Source organism: Pseudorca crassidens, chromosome 1 (assembly GCF_039906515.1).
Source record: "Pseudorca crassidens isolate mPseCra1 chromosome 1, mPseCra1.hap1, whole genome shotgun sequence".
Taxonomy (NCBI): domain Eukaryota; kingdom Metazoa; phylum Chordata; class Mammalia; order Artiodactyla; family Delphinidae; genus Pseudorca; species Pseudorca crassidens.
This window is the reverse complement of record NC_090296.1, coordinates 179639456-179659803: the sequence shown is the minus strand read 5'-3', so window position 1 is coordinate 179659803 and position 20348 is coordinate 179639456. Positions and strand designations below refer to the sequence as shown.

Genomic DNA, 20348 nt, shown 5'->3' with positions numbered 1-20348 from the left:
TATCCGTATAATCAGCTGATACTGATGTATTGTTTGCGTATTTAGGGGTTTCTTTTGCGGGACAGAGGATCAGACATTGAGAGTTTGGACAAACTCATGAAAACCAAAAACATACCTGAAGCTCACCAAGATGCATTTAAAACTGGTTTTGCAGAGGGTTTTCTGAAAGCTCAAGCACTGACACAAAAAACCAATGGTGAGTTGATTTGACAGCATCCATATTTAGGGAAGAATATCTGAAAGAAAGTTATAGTCCTGCCTTTAAGTGATTATAATAACTTTTCTAACAATTTCCCAACATTTTATTGGTTATATTTCATTATATTTGTATCTTAAGCTGTGGTGTAGAAGTGGGAATATCTGCTGGCACTTTTCACTTTCTGAAGTGAGAAGCCAAAGTCAGCGATAGAAGCATGAGTGGCTTCATGAAGTTTTTGGTAACAGGTGCTGAAAGGCAATCATGGAGATTATGCAAAACATGCCAGGCTCCAATATTGCATGTGGTGAAATGTGATTACCGTCAGTAACCTAATATTTGCATTTCATTGATATGTCATTTCTCATTGATATAATTTGATTTAAGGCTTTTTCTTTTTTCTCCAGATTCTCTAAGAAGAACTCGCCTGATTGTCTTTATTCTGCTGGTAGTTGGCATTTATGGACTCTTAAAAAACCCATTTTTATCTGGTAGAGGCTCTTTATATTTATCTGACTTTTTTTTTTGTCTTTTATATACTCATTTCTTTTTCATAGTTGGTCTAGCTAAGGCTTAGAGATAAGAAAACATTAATGTTTATAGTTCCAGGGTCTAGGTCTTTCATTCCTAAGTCAAGACTTCTCAGATTGGGTCACTTTAAGATTGTTTTTTGCATTGAAATTAAAGTTCCAAGGATTATGTTAGAGTGGAAATGTTAGATCTACTTCTGGTAGTGGTTAGTTCCCCAGATTTTTAGAAAATGATACCTATCCAATAATAAAATTTTAAAAACATGTAGAATTTTATAATAGCAATACAAAGTGTAATAGTCATCTGTTTCAAAGACAGTAATAAATTGAATTTTGTAAAAATTAACTTATATGGAAAATTACTTTAAATAGAGTCCCAGATTTTCTCAGTTTGCAAGTCTAAAATGAAGTAATAATGTCAGGTTTAAGCGGTTCCAATTGCTTTTTCAACTATCATTCAGTTTTTACCCCGTGTTTTCTCCTTTCTTTATGATGGATTACCTTGAGAGAAAAAAACTGATTTACAATTAAGAACATTGATTGACCTGTATAAGGAATCATTCCCAGAACTTGCATGTAGCCCCAGTTATTTTAAAATTTGTTAGTGACATCAAACCTGAAATGAGGTTTTAACATCTAGGAATAGCCTTTTTATATCTAGATCTGCCTTCTCTTGTCTCCTTTTTTTCAAAAAAAAAAACCAATACAGGGATGATAGGTGATATCAGCAGGGTGGTGGAGGGGTGGGATGAGCTCTGATGATTATTCCTTTGTGTTTCTTAATTATGTACAATGGAGTTTGAGAACCATTGGTTTAAATTTTTATTATTCGATATAAGAAGAGGAAAATTCTTAGTTTTAATTGGAAAGGCAAAGGTGTCATTTTATTATGAATCATTTATTCCTTGAATACCATCTCAAAATCCAGAAGACCTAATATCTACGCCTCACACTGATTAAATATATGTGAACTTAGATATTTAATTTTTCTGGGCTTTCTTGCATCTGAAAAATAAGGTAGTTAGAATTTTATGAATCTATCAAATATGTAAACATTTGTTTATGTCCCTTTAGTCCGCTTCCGGACAACAACAGGGCTTGATTCTGCCGTAGATCCTGTGCAGATGAAAAATGTTACCTTTGAACATGTTAAAGGAGTAAGTTAAAAAATTTACCTTGATCTCCTCAAACATTATCTTAATTGTATTTTATTATTCTAAAGGTTGAAATAATAGAAAATATATATTATTGGTCTCTGCCCCATGTTCCTGGCACAGACGTCCTAAAACCCTTGTCATTTCCAAAGTGCTAAGAGCACCAGGAGCATCTTTTGTTTTACTGTTTGGTCTTTGACCCCGGTTCCTGACACAGGGCTTCTGAGTCCCTTAGAATTTCCTGGGTGATAGCAGTGTCCTTTGTTCTTTTTTTTTTTCCGCCTTGGCCACACTGCACGCAGCTTGCCGGATCTTATTTTCCCAACCAGGGATTGAACCCGGGCCCACGGCAGTGAAAACTTGGAGTCCTAACCACTGGACCACCAGGGAATTCCTGCAGTGTCTTTTGTTCAAATGAGGTGGCTCTGGGTGGGTGCCTGGATGGGGGCCAGTCACCAGAAGGACCCAGCCATGATTAGGGTCTTAGAACTTTCACCTCCACTCTGTTCTCCAGAGAGGGGAGAGGGCCTGGAAAGGGAGTTAATAATTGATCATGTCTATGTGAGGAAACTCCCATAAAAATCCCAACAGATCTGGGTTCAGGGAGCTTTCAGTTGGTGAACACATGGAGGTGTGAGGACAGTAGCGTTTTCAGAGAGGACGTGGAGGGGCCTGTGCCTCTTCCTATGTCCCTTGCCCTACCTGTCTCTTCCTTCTGGCTGTTCTGAGTTATATCCTTTCATAATAAACCAGTAGTCTAGCACCTAAACTGGTTTCCTGAGTTCTCTGAGCTGCTCTAGCAAATTAATCAAACACAAGGAGGGGTTGTGGGAACCTCCAATTTATAGCCAATTGGTAGAAGCACAGAGACAACCTAGATTTGGGATTGGCATCTGAGGGGTGTGTGTGTGGTGCTAAGTGTTGTGGGACTTTGGCCCAAAGATGTGTTTCACATTCACCCCTTCCCAGGTACTTTCTTTTTAACACTGCCCAATGTACTTGAGCTTTCTCACTGAGAGTTATTTAAAGTTGTGTAATGTGAGGTTGCAGGTTGGCTGCAAATATGTTATTACGGCAGTGTAATTTAAAATAAATAAATATGTGAAAGTACACATGCAGAGGCATTTTAAATTTACATTGGTAGCCAACATTTTTAAATTGAAGTTTCACCCACAAAAAGAGTTCTGTATTGTTTGTTCATTTGTTTTTTGAACACTGAAGCCTGGAGTGCTAGGCCTGTATTCTCTGGCAGAGCCATGTTGTGGTTGTCTTTAAAGGGACTGTTGCTTTCCAGTTCAGCACATTGCCACCACTATTGTTTTACATCTGGCCTTCTGCACTCATTGATTGATACCGTTTTGCCACTAGGAATTTGCATTTGTGACTTCTGGTTATATGCTGACTAGGAAAATGGCTCACCATTTCTGATAGGCATCTTAATCTTACATCAGAGTTTTAAAGTTGAACTCGTTTTCTGATTGCCATTTTTGTTGGCCAGATTGGGCTTTATTTTTGCTAGGGATCTCAATTCTGCAATATTTTATATTTTGGAGATTAAATCTCTTAAATTTTTTTTACCACAGCCATTTATAAAACAATATTAGTACACTATAGCTTAATTTTTGTCACTGTCCTTTGGCATTTGTCAGGAACTAAATCGTTTATAATCTAGTAGTAGTTCCTTGTAATGAAAATGATCTCATAACTAATCACAAATTAATGTTATAACTTAAACACAGACTCCCTTATCATTAATATATAGTAAGTCCACATAATTTGCCATTGAAGCTTATAACCAGGTCCAAAACAGTTTTGGATTTGAAACTTACTAGGTGACTCTTTATATTAAATGCCACTGACACATTTAACGAGAATTTTGAATATAACAGTTCTTTTTAACCAAAGGAAGCAGTTAAAAAGGGTTTTTGTTGGGATATATAAGGAGACTTCATATAACTGGCATTGAGGGTCGGGAGAAAACTCTGAGTATTTCTAAAGGGGCCTTTTTGTATACTTTCACTGAAACAAAAAGCCAAGTTAATTTAATCTGCAGTTAAATTTATGATATTCAAAGAGGGTATCTTGGTAATATAATAATTACTTGGTAAATTGTATCACTTTAGGTGGAGGAAGCTAAACAAGAATTACAAGAAGTTGTTGAATTCTTGAAAAATCCACAAAAATTTACTGTTCTTGGAGGTAAACTTCCAAAAGGTAAGATATCTTCCCTTTCACATAACTTGACAAAATACTGTAATATGTCACTAATTTAACTTTTATCAAAGTTGATCAAAGTTTAATTCTTAATTGCTATTTTACAAATAAGTGCTCATTCTGAACATACTGTTCTGTAATCTTTTTCTTTGGTAATTTAAAATTTTGTTATAATTTCAAACTTTAAGTAAATTGCAACAATAAATAGTACAAAGAACTCCCTCCAGGGCTTCCCTGGTGGCGCAGTGGTTGAGTGTCCGCCTGCCGATGCAGGGGACATGGGTTCATGCCCCGGTCCGGGAGGATCCCACATGCCGCTCCGGCTGGGCCCGTGAGCCATGGCCGCTGAGCCTGCGTGTCTGGAGCCTGTGCTCCGCGGCAGGAGAGGCCACGGCAATGAGAGGCCCGCATACCGCAAAAAAAAAACAAAAAAAAAAACTCCCTCCATACTTCTAACTCATGAGACTCAAAATTTTTTTAACATTTTGTTCTATTTGCTCATTCCTTTCTTTACATAACGTGTAATTTTTAAACCATTTGCAAGTGAATTATAGATGTCATGCTCCTTTGCCCCTAAATACCTCATTGTGTATTTCCTAAGAATTACGGATATTCTCTTTACACCATTTCAGTACAGTTATTAAAATCAGGAAATTTAACATAGATCCAAAACTATTAATCTAATTCAAAGTCATATTCAAATTTCAGCATTTGTCCCAATATGTAAACAGTATTTAAATGATACAGGAGAATTAGTTAAGGAGCAGATCCTGAAGTGAATCATTAGTAGAGACAAATACGTTTTGGCTATGTTTCAAAATATTGGTCATTGATGTGCCTTCAACTGCAAAGCTATATAAATTAATAATTATTTGTTATAAGTTCATGCCAGGCTTTGTTTCTGATTTTTAATTTGAACCATTCTTGTTTATTTTTTCTTTTAGGAATTCTTTTAGTTGGACCGCCAGGGACAGGAAAGACACTTCTTGCCCGAGCTGTGGCTGGAGAAGCTGATGTTCCTTTTTATTATGCTTCTGGATCAGAATTTGATGAGATGTTTGTGGGTGTGGGAGCCAGCCGTATAAGAAATCTTTTTAGTAGGTTTTAACGTATCTTTCATACAGTACTAATTTCTCTTAACTTTAGAGGAAGAGGATTTCTTACCCTTTCTTTGCTACCTGTTTCTGATTGATATAGTTGGCTGAAATTGTAGGGTTCTGGTTTCGGATAACTTAGTGTGTGAGCTAAAATAGAACTGTACTTTTTTCCCCCAATTAGTCGGAAGAGGTAGTGGAAGTGCTCGATTGCTGGGTGAGGCTGGGGGCCTCACCAATTTATTGAAAAAGCTGTTACTTTTATTAGAAACAAAAAATGCTTCTCAAGATGTTGGCAACAAGTCATAGTATAGACATCTGTTTCAAACAGTGTACTTCTCCCTTCAATTATAAATTATATTCCAGTTGGAGGAGGAATACCTCCTTAGCTATGGGAAGTAGAAGTATTTGAGGGACTGTGTAAGCTGGTCTCCTTGTACACAAACCATGCATTTCCTCCCCAAAGTACCATATTCAGAAACCAAAGATCACAGATACATTTAGGGATCCCAGAGTAGTCACAGAGCCAAAATGACATATCACTTCTTGTTGATTACAAGGTAGAAGTTCCTGGACAATATTGTGACCAGTAACTGTTTTAATATCTGTAAGAGCTTTAGCCCAGGCTGAAGTGCTCACCAACCACAAGAAAGTGGCAACAAGAGTAACAACAAAGTCAACCATGGGAAGTTTTCGACTATCACGATACACGTTCGTGTAACCAACATAGAGCAGCGATGCAGTACAGGAAGACAAAGACTGCAAAAGTAACATAGAATTGTGCAGAAGAAGAGTAATCTCCAATAAGGACATGATTTTTCCAATCTACATCACACATATTTACACCTTGATGTGCCTGAAATGATGCTTCATTCAACCTGAATTGATAACCCAAAGTAGCTGTGATCGTTTTATTGTCAGAAACTTTAGGATGACAAGCCACTTGAATTTCTGTTTTGCCCTTAAAACCTCCACAGGTGGCAAAAGCAAAGATAGAAGCAATCCACTCGAGGACCTTGATGAAGCCGAGCAGCTTCTTGAGCGGGTTGAGGTTGAGCTGGAAGGAGGACATCCTCTGAGGGAAGGAGGGAAAGAGAGTCAGGACGGTGGGGCGGAGGAGGAGGGGGACCGAAGAGACAGAGCTGCCCGGCCGTGAGAAAGGGCAAGCGGGGCGGGCCTATCAATTCTTTAGTATGTATTTAAAAAATATTTGCCTCAAATCTGATTGTATATGGTTTGTACAACTAGGAAGAATGAATACTCAATGGTATAATTTTTTTTTTCTTCTGAGGCTACTGTTCTTAAATCAGTTTAAGAAGGACCTCCTTTTATGTATTTTCTCCCTACTGAATGTCTTTTTTTGGCTTTTTAACTGTCTTACAAGTTGTTAAATATTTATGCAATTTTATTTTAAAAGTGTTGATTTTATTAAACTTATTTGAATCTTTTCTGTCTTCTTAGGGGAAGCAAAAGCAAATGCCCCGTGTGTTATATTTATTGATGAATTAGATTCTGTTGGTGGGAAGCGAATTGAATCTCCAATGCATCCATATTCACGGCAGACCATAAATCAACTTCTTGCTGAAATGGATGGGTAATTGAATCTTCCTGTCTTTAGAATTTGGTGATATATTTGGTAGCATACCAGAGATAGGAACAATTTTGTTTATAGGCAACAGAGTAGTCCCTCGTGCAAGAAGTAAAGACAAGCTGTTTTGACTATTGTATTGTTTTTACTAATGGGATCATTGATAATTGTTATATCAACTTTTCTTAAATTAAGAAATAGATTTTTCATTTACTGTAGCATGACAGGAAAGCAGTGATTCCAGCTGAAAGTAGTAGTCTCTTTGGAGATGTAAAGAGAGAATACCCTTATCCCTGCACTGTTTGTGACTAGCTTTGAGTGTTGCTGTAGATCAAAAAAATGTTTCTTAAAGTCATATAAGACATTCTGGAAGTCTAGGAGCAAATAATTTGAATTGATAAAGTTGAAAATAATTTTTCAAAAATTAGTCAGGGACTCAAGCTTTTTGTGTCAGGTCATCTCTTCCTAACTAGAAAAATTATTATGAAGGTATGTAACCACAGATGATTTGGTGATTTATTATTAACACTTTTATTGAAGTGCACTGGCATTTTAAAAAACAATTAGAGATGCCTTATCATTTTGGGCTTTAAAAAGATCAATCCCTTTTCTTTGCTGTCAGTAAGATTAATGATAAACAGTTTTGCATAGAACATTTCTACATGTGTGCTGTTTTAATTTTCAATGAAAAGGTCCTTTTTTTTTTTAATAGTTTTAAACCCAACGAAGGAGTTATCATCATAGGAGCCACGAACTTCCCAGAGGCATTAGATAAGTAAGTATTAAAATTTTTGTCATATATTCTAGAATAGTGATGAACTTTAAAAACATTGTGCTAAGTGAAGGAAACCCATCACAAAACATCACATATTATATGATTGCTTTTATATGAAATGTCTAGAATAAGCAGATCCATAGCAACAGAAAGTAATTTAGTGGTTGCCAGAGGTTAGGGAAAATGGGGAATAACTGCCAGTAGATTTGGGGTTTCTTTCAGCTGGAGGAGAGGGGGAGGGCGTAAAAATTCTCTAAAATTAGATTGTGGTGATGGTTGGGCAACTCTGAATATATTAAAAACCACTGGGTTACACTACCAAACGTAAAATAGATAGCTAGTGGTCAGCAGCGGCACAGCACAGGGAGATCAGCTTGGTGCTTTGTGACCACCTAGAGGGGTGGGATAGGGAGGGTGGGAGGGAGGCGCAAGAGGGAGGGATATGGGGATATATGTATAGCTGATTCAATTTGTTACACAGCAGAAACTAACACACCATTGTAAAGCAAATTTATACTCCAATAATGATGTTAGAAAGAAAACTACACTGGGTTTTCGACTTCAAATTCTATGATATGAAAATTGTATCTCAGTAAAGCTGCTAAAAGAGTCTTCTCACAACTTAAACATCACAAAGCTTTTGGGTGGGGGGTGGAGAGGATTTTTAGAATAAAATTTACTATAGTTTAAAATTTTTATTGGTTTTATTATATAGAAGTTATTCATACTTTCATTTGATCTAATAGTTAGTTCTTGCCTAAGACTCTAGTTTAACATTTTGTACTTAATAGCAGTAAGATGGATGTGTAGCGCTCATAATAGATTGCTGTAGAATTATTTGTTCCTTGACTGGCTGACTTGCATGTCTTTGTCTCTGACGGGTTGTATGCTATCTAGATGCACACATTTATCTATATGAACCTTTGTTCTGCCTTCCGGTTATTGAAACTGTTATTTGAGCCACGTTTTATAAGGAACTAATCTGAATATTTATGTTCAAAATAAATATTCGTTGCCATTGTCTTTCCATCTTCTCTTTAGGATGTCAGTCCTGTTTAACTTGACCTTCAGCACAGTCAGCTTATTAATTTCTATTTTCTTTTTGTATTCTCCCTTTAGCGCCTTAATACGTCCTGGTCGTTTTGACATGCAGGTTACAGTTCCCAGGCCAGATGTAAAAGGTCGAACAGAAATCTTGAAGTGGTATCTCAATAAAATAAAGTTTGATCAGTGTAAGTCTTAATTCGATGATACAGACATTATCTCCATAAAATGGTAATATATCAATCCACCCTGTTTGTGGTCCTTACTCAGGATGTCTTAAAAGACAAATCCCTTTAAATGTCTATTTTTCTCTCCTCTTGTTTGTCCATAAAGTCCATTTCTCAATTAATGTGTATCCAGAGATTCTGTCATTTTGAATCCCGATTCTAAACAAAGTTTTCTTTGAGTACTTAGATAATACTTGATGAATCTATGTATAAATGTTTCTTTAGATGAATGTAAAATATAAAATAATATAAAAAGCACCTGTATATTATGAGCATAGTACCTTATGATATAGTCACTTCGGGGCCAAAAGAGGGGAAGCAAACTATAAAACAAAACACATGGAAATATTATAGAACCACCTGAGTAATAAAAGCAGCTATTAAGCTGCAGTATTTTCAAAGATATCTGAATCAATTCATAAAACCAAATATGTTTCCGATAATAAGGGGGGCTATTATGTCCAAAGTTATTCCAAGATGAAATTCTGAAAACAAAACGTTGTCTATGAATGTGCTTTTTCAGTTTGTGGTTAGGCCATAATTAAAGGTTTGTAAGTCGTTATCTGGCAACTCTACCTTTCTTTGTTTATCACAAAGTTATTTAAATGTAAGAACTTTTGTCATTTGTCCCAATGACAATTTTAATGGTGTGTTTAATAGCAGTTTTGGCTTTTTCCCCTTAGAATTTAGTGAAGTAAGCTTTTGTAAAATTACAGTTCATGATGGCTATCTTCTTTCTTTTGCAATGTGAGTTCTTTATGAAGAGCTTTTTATTAGCTCTTCTGAAATTTTAATATTGTGTCCTGTCTGCATATAGCTGTTGATCCAGAAATCATAGCTCGAGGTACTGTTGGCTTTTCTGGAGCAGAGTTGGAGAATCTTGTGAACCAAGCTGCTTTAAAGGCAGCTGTTGATGGAAAAGAAATGGTTACGATGAAGGAACTAGAGTTTTCCAAAGATAAAATCCTAATGGGTAGGTTTTCTTTTTTTCTTCTTTTTTTTTCCCTATCTTATACTGTTCATTATGTTAGAGGAAAAATTCTTTTTTTTTAAATTGCCACTTGGTAATTTTTGGTTTGGTGGTATTTCACTCTTTATTTATTTATTTATTTATTTATTGGCTGCATTGGGTCTTTGTTGCTGCGCGCGGGCTTTCTCTAGTTGCGGCGAGCGGGGGCTACTCTTCATTGCGGTGCACAGGCTTCTCATTGCGGTGGCTTCTCTTCTTGTGGAACATGGGCTCTAGGAGTGTGGGCTTCAGTAGTTGTGGCTCACGGGCTCTAGAACTCAGGCTCAGTAGCTGTGGCACACGGGCTTAGTTGCTCCGCGGCATGTGGAGTCTTCCTGGACCAGAGCACGAACCCATGTCCCCTGCATTGGCAGGTGGATTCTTAACCACTGTGCCACCAGGGAAGTCCGAGAAAAAAACTCTTAATTTTGAGAGAAAGTTTATAAAAAATAAAGGTATAGAAACATGCAAATACATACTCTAACAGAGCAACACAGTTTGGCCTCTTACAGAACAAATATATTATAACTTATATTACACTCTTTGCGGGGCATGAGTGCCCATGTCTTTCCTCTTGTCCGATATTGCTGATAAAAGAATAGTTAATTTTACTGTTTTTCAGTATTTAATTTTTATTTTAAATCTTGAATTGCCTTCAAAACAGGTTAGTTATGATATTCCTGTTAAATTAGAAGTTTATTTTCTAGAAATAGAATTAAGCTTTTCCTTTTGATATAAGGATTAAGATGATAGTTTTTACAGTTTGGTTTTCAGTTGACAAATTATGGTTTACATGTGTTGTAGAGTGGAGTCAACTCATTTTTTAAACTTTCACACTTTTAAAATATTTATTAATGACATTAAATCATATTACTCTAAGAATGACTTTGAGGCAAAGGAGCTTCATTCATTTAAATATACCTTCCTAATGGAGTATTTTACTTAAGTAAATTTTTATTCTTAGGGCCTGAGCGTAGAAGTGTGGAAATTGATAACAAAAACAAAACGATCACAGCGTATCATGAATCTGGTCATGCTATTATTGCATACTACACTAAAGATGCTATGCCTATCAACAAAGCTACAATCATGCCACGAGGGCCAACACTTGGACATGTGAGTACCTTTAGTTTTTCTTTTCTTTCAGATAGTGCTCCCCAGGAGCTTATATAGGAAATTGCTGATGAAAACATTTCAAAAGAAAATTCAGCTACTTCCTAGGTGTGTTGATACTTTCTTCTTTAACTTCTTCAACTGTCTTGAAATCAGACATACTTGTGAAATTTATCTGCTAATAAAGGATATCCTTAATATTTCAGATAATATATTTACATTATGAAATGTAATTCAGGAATGACAGCAAAATATAATTCTTAAATATGTAGTTGTTCTTTTCCCCTCAAAAGAAATTATGTATCATAGTGACTGGTTCAATAGTTTTTCTAAGTTTTTTCTCATTGAGTAGAAGTTTCATTTTCATATCTAATTATAGATTTTTTATTTATTTATTTAATTTTATTTTTGGCTGCGATGGGTCTTCTTTGCTGCATGCAGGCTTTCTCTCGTTGAAGCGAGAGGGGGCTGCTCTTCATTGCAGTGCGTGGGCTTCTCATTGCAGTGGCTTCTCTTGTTGCAGAGCACAGGCTCTAGGCGCGCGGGCTTCAGTAGTTGTGGTACATGGGCTCAGTGATTGTGGCTTGCAGGCTCTAGAGCGCGGGCCCAGTAGTTGTGGCGCACAGGCTGAGTTGCTCTGTGGCACGTGGGATCTTCCCAGACCCGGGCTCGAACCATGTCCCCTGCATTGGCAGGCAAATTCTTAACCACTGCACCACCAGGGACGTCCCTATAGACGTTTTAAACATTTTTGTGCAACGAGGGACAAACAGTTGTATTGCATCATCAACTACTTATTATTTATAAACTGCACTTTTGCTTTCCTCATTTTGTACATAGCTGGTTTGGTCATCAATCACCATGACCATCTCTATTAAATGCCGCTGAGCTTTCAGCATCATGGTATTAAGTAAGGTCATGGGAGACAAATGATAATTCAGGTTAATTAATGTAAGTGTTTCAAAACTGTGTCTGAATTTTTTCTTTGTTTTTCAATTGTCTAGGTGTCCCTGTTGCCTGAGAATGATCGATGGAACGAAACTAGAGCTCAGCTTCTTGCTCAGATGGATGTCAGTATGGGAGGAAGAGTGGCAGAGGAACTTATATTTGGAGCTGATCATATTACAACAGGTTGGCTGTAAAGAATAGCTTTGGTTCAAATTGTGTTTGTTGGTTTAAAGATTTTTTTTTAACTTGAGTATTATGTATATTTTAAAATTTTAGGTGCTTCCAGTGATTTTGATAATGCAACCAAAATAGCAAAGCAGATGGTCACCAAATTTGGAATGAGTGAAAAGGTAATGGCTAATTTTAATCCTTCCTCATGTATCAAATGTTGATGTGCCAAGTGTCTCTTTGTGAGATAGGGCTCTCATTATAAGTTGATAGATTTTCCCCTATCTCATTCCAGATGGATTTAACAAAGCTTACTCTAAACTAAATGTCATTTTCTGAGAAATGTAACATACTCTTTCCATTCTAGCTGCTCAAACAGTAAGAGTTATTACTTCATGAATTAACCAAATGATAATATAAATTCTTTAGCTTTTCTTATTCATATGACATCGAAGACCTACTTGTTGAGCTTGCTTACTTTGCCCTTTCCACATACTTCACGTTCCTACATTATCACTGTGGCTCCATAAAGCATTTCCAGTACTCTGTGAAGTGTGGATTTCTGGACAGAATAGCTGCTAAGGTTTTCTAAGATGGTACTCAGAACAATACTTAGGATTTAACATTTTCTCTCTTGCTCACACTTTTTAGTATTATACTTGCAGAAGAATAATGAAGTTTTTTTGCCCTCAAGGGCATTTTTATATTGTATTTTTTCCTTGCCCCCATGATATTTATTTTCTTATGTATAGGATAGTACTTCCTCTGTTACATACATTAGTGTTGGAGGTTTTTCTGTTGGATTTCTTTCTTCTCATTGATTTTAGCTTGGAGTTATGACCTACAGTGATACAGGGAAACTGAGTCCAGAAACTCAATCTGCTATTGAACAGGAAATCAGAATCCTTCTGAGGGTAATGATCTTTTTTTTTTAATGTTTATTTATCTATTTAGTCAAAATGTGCCTAAATATTTGGGTGCTTGCAAAAAACCTAAAGTTCCTCTGTTTTATAAAGTTAATAGGTGCACTGTTGCTGCCGTGATTAAATATGTCATAGACTGGAACCCCTGATCATAGACTGGATCTTTATTTTATTCTGGCCATAGGTTAAGAACTATATATATATATATATATATATGTATATGTATATGTATATGTATATATGTATGTATGTATGTATATATATATTTTTTTAATAAATTTATTTATTTTATTTTTGGCTGCGTTGGGTCTTTGTTGCTGCACTTGGGCTTTCTCTAGTTGCAGCGAGCAGGGGCTGCTCTTCATTGCGGTGGCTTCTCTTGTTGCTGAGCACAGGCTCTAGGGCGCGGGCTTCAGTGGCTGTGGTGCGGGGCTTCAATGGTTGTGGCGCGTGGGCTTAGTTGCTCCGTGGCATGTGGGACCTTCCTGGACCAGGGATTGAACCCACGTCCCCTGCATTGGCTGGCGGATTCTTAACCACTGTGCCACTAGGGAAGCCCAGAACAATTTACATTGTGATTTAAATATTCAGTTCTACTTTAGCTGATATATTTCTAATATTTTATGTATTTTCTTTAATTTGATTATTTTACTTGGACATGGTTATGTTCAAAATGTCTAGTAATTGTATTGTGCTTATATGACCTGTGTTTCTTGGTGTTGGTAAATTCATTTTTACATTTTCCACCCAATTTTATAAGGACAAAAATATAATTCACTAGTAAAATATTGGCATAAACATTGTACAGGCAAATATGACACTGCCAAAAATGAACTGTTATTACTGCCATTATTCATAAGCTGATAAACTTAATTCAGACTCACCTTTGGAAAGAGAGTTGAAGGATTTAAGTCAAGGTGGGTTGCAAAAAAAAAAAAAATGTATGGAAGTCAGGGATCACCTTTAATGATACTGTATTACAGTATTGAGAGGTAAGTGTTTTACCAAGTAAAAGAATGGAAATTATATCTTTTCTGGCCATTCTAGATTGAGTAAATTGGTGAAATCTCAAGAGGCAAAAGGAGCAAACTCCCTTTCCTTTTAGCACGTATTTTGAAAAGAGAAATAGATATCTGTGTTCACAGACCTTATTTAGAAAGCAGATGAGTACAATGTATACTTTTATTTCTTAAGTAGCTTTTTGTTTAAGTAGTCCTCAGTTATCTCTATGATAGATTTTGAGGTTAAAAATATAACATTTGAAAGTATGAAAGAGTTATCTTTAGGGAACCAAGCTTTTAAATGCTTTTATCTTTCATAAATAGAAGTCAATAGATTTTATAGTTTTTTAGGGTACATAAAGGCTTTTTATCTCATTTAGGGTTTTTGCTTCTCCTAAGGTTTCTGCCTCTTACATATCTGCTTTGTATTTCAGGATTCGTATGAGCGAGCAAAACATATCTTGAAGACTCATGCAAAAGAGCACAAGAATCTAGCAGAAGCTTTATTGACCTATGAGACTTTGGATGCCAAAGAGATTCAGATTGTTCTTGAGGGGAAGAAATTGGATGTGAGATGATAGCTCTTGATGCATTGTTGGTTTTATTGCAAGACCATAAGTAGCACTGCAGTAGTATTTTGCAACACTTTTCTCCCATTCTTGGTATCACTCAAGGGTGTGAAACACTTTGTCAGTCTTTTGTCACATTTATCTAATTTTGATTATTCTCATGATGGACACCTACTGCAAATAGCAATTTATTAAAGAAAATAAAGAACTATCAGGATTGAAAACAGCTTGTTTGAGAAATGTCAATCAGTTATTAAGTTGAAAATAAGTAATGATTTTATGGTTGGTTACAGTGCTAGATGTGAATAGAAATTGTGCCTTTAGCTCTTGGGAAGTATTTTTACTTAGGAAAATAAAATTCTTGAAGGATTGTCTTTATTTCTAGATAGTACCACTTATCTTTGATAAAGAAATGATGCTATTTGGCTATTGGTAAATCATATTTCTACATACATCAGGGGAAACTTCATTAAGATGCACTTAATTATGATCTAGATTGACCATATATAAAGTGTTTTTTTAAAAATCTAAGAGTAGAGAAATGTGAACCTACAGATACAATTGGAATTTAAATGATTATTATAAGCTTTTTAAAATGCAGCTTGCATTTTCATGGTCTTTTTTTTTTTTAACATTACTCTCACTCTGAAAATGAAGTTTATTTCAGAGCAGCAGTATTTTGTTAAATAAACAAGTAACACACCTCAAATTATGAATAACTATGTAATTATGCTTTGCATTAAAACCAAAATAAAACCAAAAACCCAGTCCCGTTCAGAGTGAACTTTTGAATTATGCTGTGTTAGAAATGGAAAGTTGTGTTTATTTTTCAGTCAGATTTTGTGAATATGAATGTGTTACAGAATTTACAGATGACTTTATTTAACTCAGTAGAAAAATTATTTTAGAGCACATTGTATTGGTTTTACAACCATATTATATTCTTGAAGTGATTTTATTAAAATTACCTACAGTTTTCTAGTAACTTTTAAGCTGTATATGGTCTTCGTTGAGGTTGGTAGAGGGAGCTTGCTACATGATATTCTTGCCCTTTTATTTGGGTAATTTAAAATTTTGATGTACTTTCAAACTTAGAGAAACATTACCAGAATAATACAAGGAATTCCCATATACCCTTGATTCAGATATACCAGTTATTTTCATTTGCCCATTCTTTATTGCCCCTGCTTCCTTTCTCCCTTTCTCCTCTCTTCCCTCCCTCCCTCCTTCCCTCCGCTTCTCTCTGTGTTTATATATATATGAGTATACATGTCTTTGCGTGGACACACGTTTTCATTTGTCTTGGTAGACTTCTAGAAATTGCTGTGTGATGTGGCGAGTTTCTGTTTAACTTTTTAAGAACCTGATGAACTGTTTTGAAAGTAACTATATAATTTTATGTTCCAACTACCAGTGTATGAAGGTTCCCGTTTCTCCATATGTTGTACAGTGTTTCTTATAGTCTTGTCTTTTTGACAGAGCCAATCTAGTGGGTATGAAGTAGAATCTCATTGTGGATTTAATTTTACATTTCCCTAGGACTAGTGATTTTGAACATCCTCTGCTAGGCTTTTGGTCATTTGTATATCGTCTTTGGAGAAATGTCTGTTGAAATCCTCCCTTCCCTCTTTGGGTTGTTGTCTTCTGTGTTGTAAGAGATCATATATTCTAAAGACAAGTCCTTGATCATATGGATCTTGTTTTTTTTTTAATCCAGTCTGAAACTCTCTGTTGTTTGAGTAGGATGTTTAGTTCATTCATATTTAATATTTATGTAGTTTATGTATTTATGTAGTTGCTTTTACATCTGCCATTTGCATTTGTTTTCTGTTTTTCTCATATCTAAAGAGATCCCTGTGTTCCTCTTCTTTTTTTTTGGCTGCACAGCATGGCTTGTGGGATCTTAGTTCCCCAACAGGAATTGAACCCGGGCCCTTGGCAGTGGGAGAACGGAGTCCTAACCACTGGACTAACAGGAAATTCCCTGTTCCTCCTATTGTGAGTTATGTCTTAGCAGTTGCTCTAGGGATGACAGTATGCATTTATCACTCTTAATCACAGGCTCCTTCAAACTAATACAAGTTTAATTCTGTCAAAATGTAGCAAATTTGTTCCAGTATATCTCCTTTTCTTTCCTTTGTGCTATTGTTGTCATGTTACATCTGTACGTGTTACAACAACTTAATACAATGATTAACTACTGGTTTATGTAATCTTAAATCCTCTGTCTTTATCTGGGGATGTCTTTATTTTGCCTTTGTTTTTTAAGAATATTTTTGCTGGATATAGAATCCATGATTAACAGTTTATTCTTTTCTTTTTTTTTCGCGGTACATGGGCCTCTCACTGTTGTGGCCTCTCCTGTTGCGGAGCACAGGCTCCGGACACGCAGGCTCAGTAGCCATGGCTCACAGGCCTAGCCACTCCGCAGCATGTGGGATCTTCCCGGACCGGGGCACGAACCTGTGTCCCCTGCATCGGCAGGCAGACTCTCAACCACTGCACCACCAGGGAAGTCCAACAGTTTATTCTTTAATCACTTTGAATGTGTCGTCCCACAGCCTCTGACTTCCATTATTTTTGGTGAAAAGACAGCTGTTAATGGTAATTTTGGTCTCCTTTTCCGATAGGTTGTTTTTCACTTGCTGCTTTCAAGAATTTTTTCTTAGCCTTGTCTTTTAACAGTTTGACTATGATGTTTATAAATGTGGACATCCTTGAGTTTTTCCTACTTGGGATTCGTTGAACTTCTTGGATCTGTAGATTAATGTTTTTCATCAGATTTGAGACGTTTTTGGCAATTATTTCTTCAAATATATTTATTTGCCCTTTCTCTCTTCTTCTGGGATTCTCCTTTCACATATGTTGATCTGGTTTCTGAGGCTTTGTTCATTTTTTTCATTGCTTTTCTCCCTCTCCTCTTCAGATTGAATACTTTCTGTTGATTCAGCTTCAAGTTCACTGATTCTTTCTTCTTCTTTCAACTGAATTTTTCATTTCATATATTATATTCTTCAGCTCCAAGTTTCTATCTGGTTCTTTCATATACCTTGTATCTCTTTACTGAGATTCTTCATACATTGCATCATTTTCATCATAGCTCTCATTAATTTTTTAAACATGAATTCCATTAGTTCTTTGAACATGTTCATAATAGCTGCTTTTAAGTCTTTGCTCATTCTAACATCTGGAGATACTCAGTTCCTATTGAATGCTTTTCTTCCTCAGTAAGGGTACACTTTCTTCTTTCTTTGCTTTGTAATCTTGTTGAATTTCAGATAATGTAGCAATTACTAATTCTGAATTTTTCCCCAGAGGGTTGTTCTTGTTTTATTTAGTAACTTGCCACCAGTAAATTTGTGAAATCTGTCTCCACAGCAGTGTGCAGTCACCAATGTCTCTACTCATTTTTTAAAATAATAAATCTTGCTTCCTAAGCATTGCTGCTGGATTGCATAGCTTAGGTTATAGCCAAAGATTGGACAGAGGTTGTGTTCAAACCCCATCAGTCAGGCCTCCACTCTGCCAGTGGATCTGTGTGGGCTGGCAAGTACATTCAGTGTTCAGGTCATTTTCAAGTCTGTTCTGGTCTGTGCTTTCTGTTGGGCTTTTTTGCTTCTCCCTTGTGCATATGTGCAGGCTTTGGCAACCATGGGTATGTGGGTGGCCTGAACCAGCTTCAGTTTCCGCTTTGCATGCCTGTACATCTGGAGTATATAGAGTGCTTATCAAACCCAGATGGCTGTCTTACCTCCTAGAACTTCCGGTGAAATCCCTAGCTACTCTGTTGTTTGCCCCAAACAGGACTACAACCTCACTGAGCCTTGTTTGCTTACCACTGAGCTCCCAGGTTAACTTACAATGCATCATATCAAATGAGTCCCCTCTGGCAGTGACAACAAGCCTTGTTCCCTGGGTCTGCTGTTGCCCTGGTTGAACTACTGCACCCGTAGACCTGGCCCAGGATGTGGCAGCACAGTAATCCCACAGGCTCACAGGTTATTTCCCTAACTGGGTTTCATGAATAAGCACTTCTTAGTGTGTTGCAGATCTTCAGTTAATTTCCAGAGTGCTGAAATGGCTGTTTTATTAAACAGTTTATCCAAATTTATAGCTGCTTTTTAAAAAATGGAGAGGGAAGAGATATGGGAACATATGTATATGTATAACTGATTCACTTTGTTATAAAGCAGAAACACACCATTGTAAAGCAATTATACCCCAATAAAGATGTTAAAAAAAATAATGGAGATGATTTGTCAACCTCCTCCCCTCATCATGCCAAAAGTATATTTCCCCAGCTTATTCTGAGTCACATTTCAACCAAATCAGTTTAATAAGAATGGACTTTGAGAGGGCTTGTAAACTTTTTAAAGCTGTCCATTGAAAGCTACCACAATGCCAGAGTTTTACAAGTAACCTATACCTATTAAATAGATTACTTGTGGAAATTGATAAATGTTTTATTTTTAGATATTCTTCGTTCATATTCATTTTAAAGTAAATACTGAGTTACTACAATCTGGCTAGTTATAAGCATTTTTCTTAATGTAAGTATGTAATATTTTAATAAAATATGTTGGAATGTAGACTTGATCTTTGAATTGAAAAAATAACACCTAGTCGTGGACATAAAATTTGGAGAGTTGATACATTTGAACTGAGGATTTTATTTCTATGCAGATTCTCCCCTGCCCCCATTCTGTCACATGAATCCCTATCCTTTTGGGCAAGAATGTGATTCCCCGACACACACCCCTCCCCACCTTTTAAAACAGAAACTTAATTTAGTTATGTATCAATGCTTCATATGGGAATATAATGGATAGCTAATCTGTTATGAATTTGAGAATGTATTTCATGAAAAAAGAAATTACAGAGCTGCCAAAGAGAGAGGGTGAGAGGGAGAGAGGTTGTAAAACCTAGTTTGGGGAACTTGATATGAATCTAATCTCCTGCAGTTCTGGGAGCAGGTATGTAACTCATACCCAGGGAACCTGGAATCTGAAGGAACTGGTAGGTTACTTTGGCTCAGGACAGGAGAAGAACTGCTATGTGTTGAGACTGTTCTGCACTCTCAGCATTTGCTTTGACAAAGACTGTTTGAGTGCTTATCGAGGACCAGATGTTAGTCAAGCGTGAAGGAGAGAAAGTGAGCCATGGTGGTGGATCCACGTTGGATACCACACAAAAGGGCCACTTAGAGGTGTGAACAGGCCTCAGAACAGGACAGTCCAAAGTGGGGCTCTGGATTCCTTAAGAACTAAGAAGAAAGAATAAATTACATTCACTTAGGTCAAGGGAGTTACAGGTGAGAACAGCTGTGGGCACAGAAATGCCCCTGAGAGAAAGAGTCAGCTCTAAAACAATTGCCAGATCCAGACTGCTCAAAACCATCTCACATAAGAACTCTACCGCCTCCTGCAGTTTTGAACCTGGCAGCATGGGAAACCCTAATTAGCCAGCTGAAGGAAGGGGACCATGCCTGCTTTCCACCCCTACTGCAGGTGGTCTGCCTGTAGCATGGCCTAGCTGATTAACTCTGACTTGGCATTTTTATAGTTCCGTATAGTTATGCAGGGCTGGACATTGTTTTTCAGTGCTTTGTGAGCAGTTATGCGGGGCTGGACATTGTTTTTCAGTGCTTTGTGAGTTAAAGCAACTCTGGACTTATTACTTGAGAGTAAGGGTTTTCAACCTGGGTTGGGAGAAGAACCTCTGAATATTTAAAAGGGTAGTGGGAGATGAAGTTGCCTTCTAATTATATCCCATGAGTCAAAAATAGTGGTTACATA

At 36.6% G+C, this 20348-nt stretch overlaps 1 protein-coding gene and 1 pseudogene across 1 annotated transcript in view; one reads left to right on the top strand and one right to left on the bottom strand.

Moving 5' to 3' along the window:
• The window catches only part of YME1L1 (YME1 like 1 ATPase), a 31056-nt gene extending 15736 nt beyond the window's left edge, over nt 1-15320 (top strand). The window contains exons 6-19 of the mRNA XM_067701475.1: nt 46-196; nt 604-687; nt 1801-1883; nt 4004-4094; nt 5039-5191; nt 6650-6782; nt 7489-7551; nt 8671-8783; nt 9640-9795; nt 10796-10947; nt 11949-12075; nt 12169-12242; nt 12888-12974; nt 14419-15320. Coding sequence (XP_067557576.1) covers nt 46-196; nt 604-687; nt 1801-1883; nt 4004-4094; nt 5039-5191; nt 6650-6782; nt 7489-7551; nt 8671-8783; nt 9640-9795; nt 10796-10947; nt 11949-12075; nt 12169-12242; nt 12888-12974; nt 14419-14562 — 1611 coding nt within the window. The 3' untranslated portion in view covers nt 14563-15320. The remainder of the gene's footprint in view (nt 1-45; nt 197-603; nt 688-1800; nt 1884-4003; nt 4095-5038; nt 5192-6649; nt 6783-7488; nt 7552-8670; nt 8784-9639; nt 9796-10795; nt 10948-11948; nt 12076-12168; nt 12243-12887; nt 12975-14418) is intronic.
• On the bottom strand, nt 5529-6359 carry LOC137204310 (synaptophysin-like protein 1 pseudogene; annotated as a pseudogene).
• Nucleotides 15321-20348: the final 5028 nt, after the last annotated feature.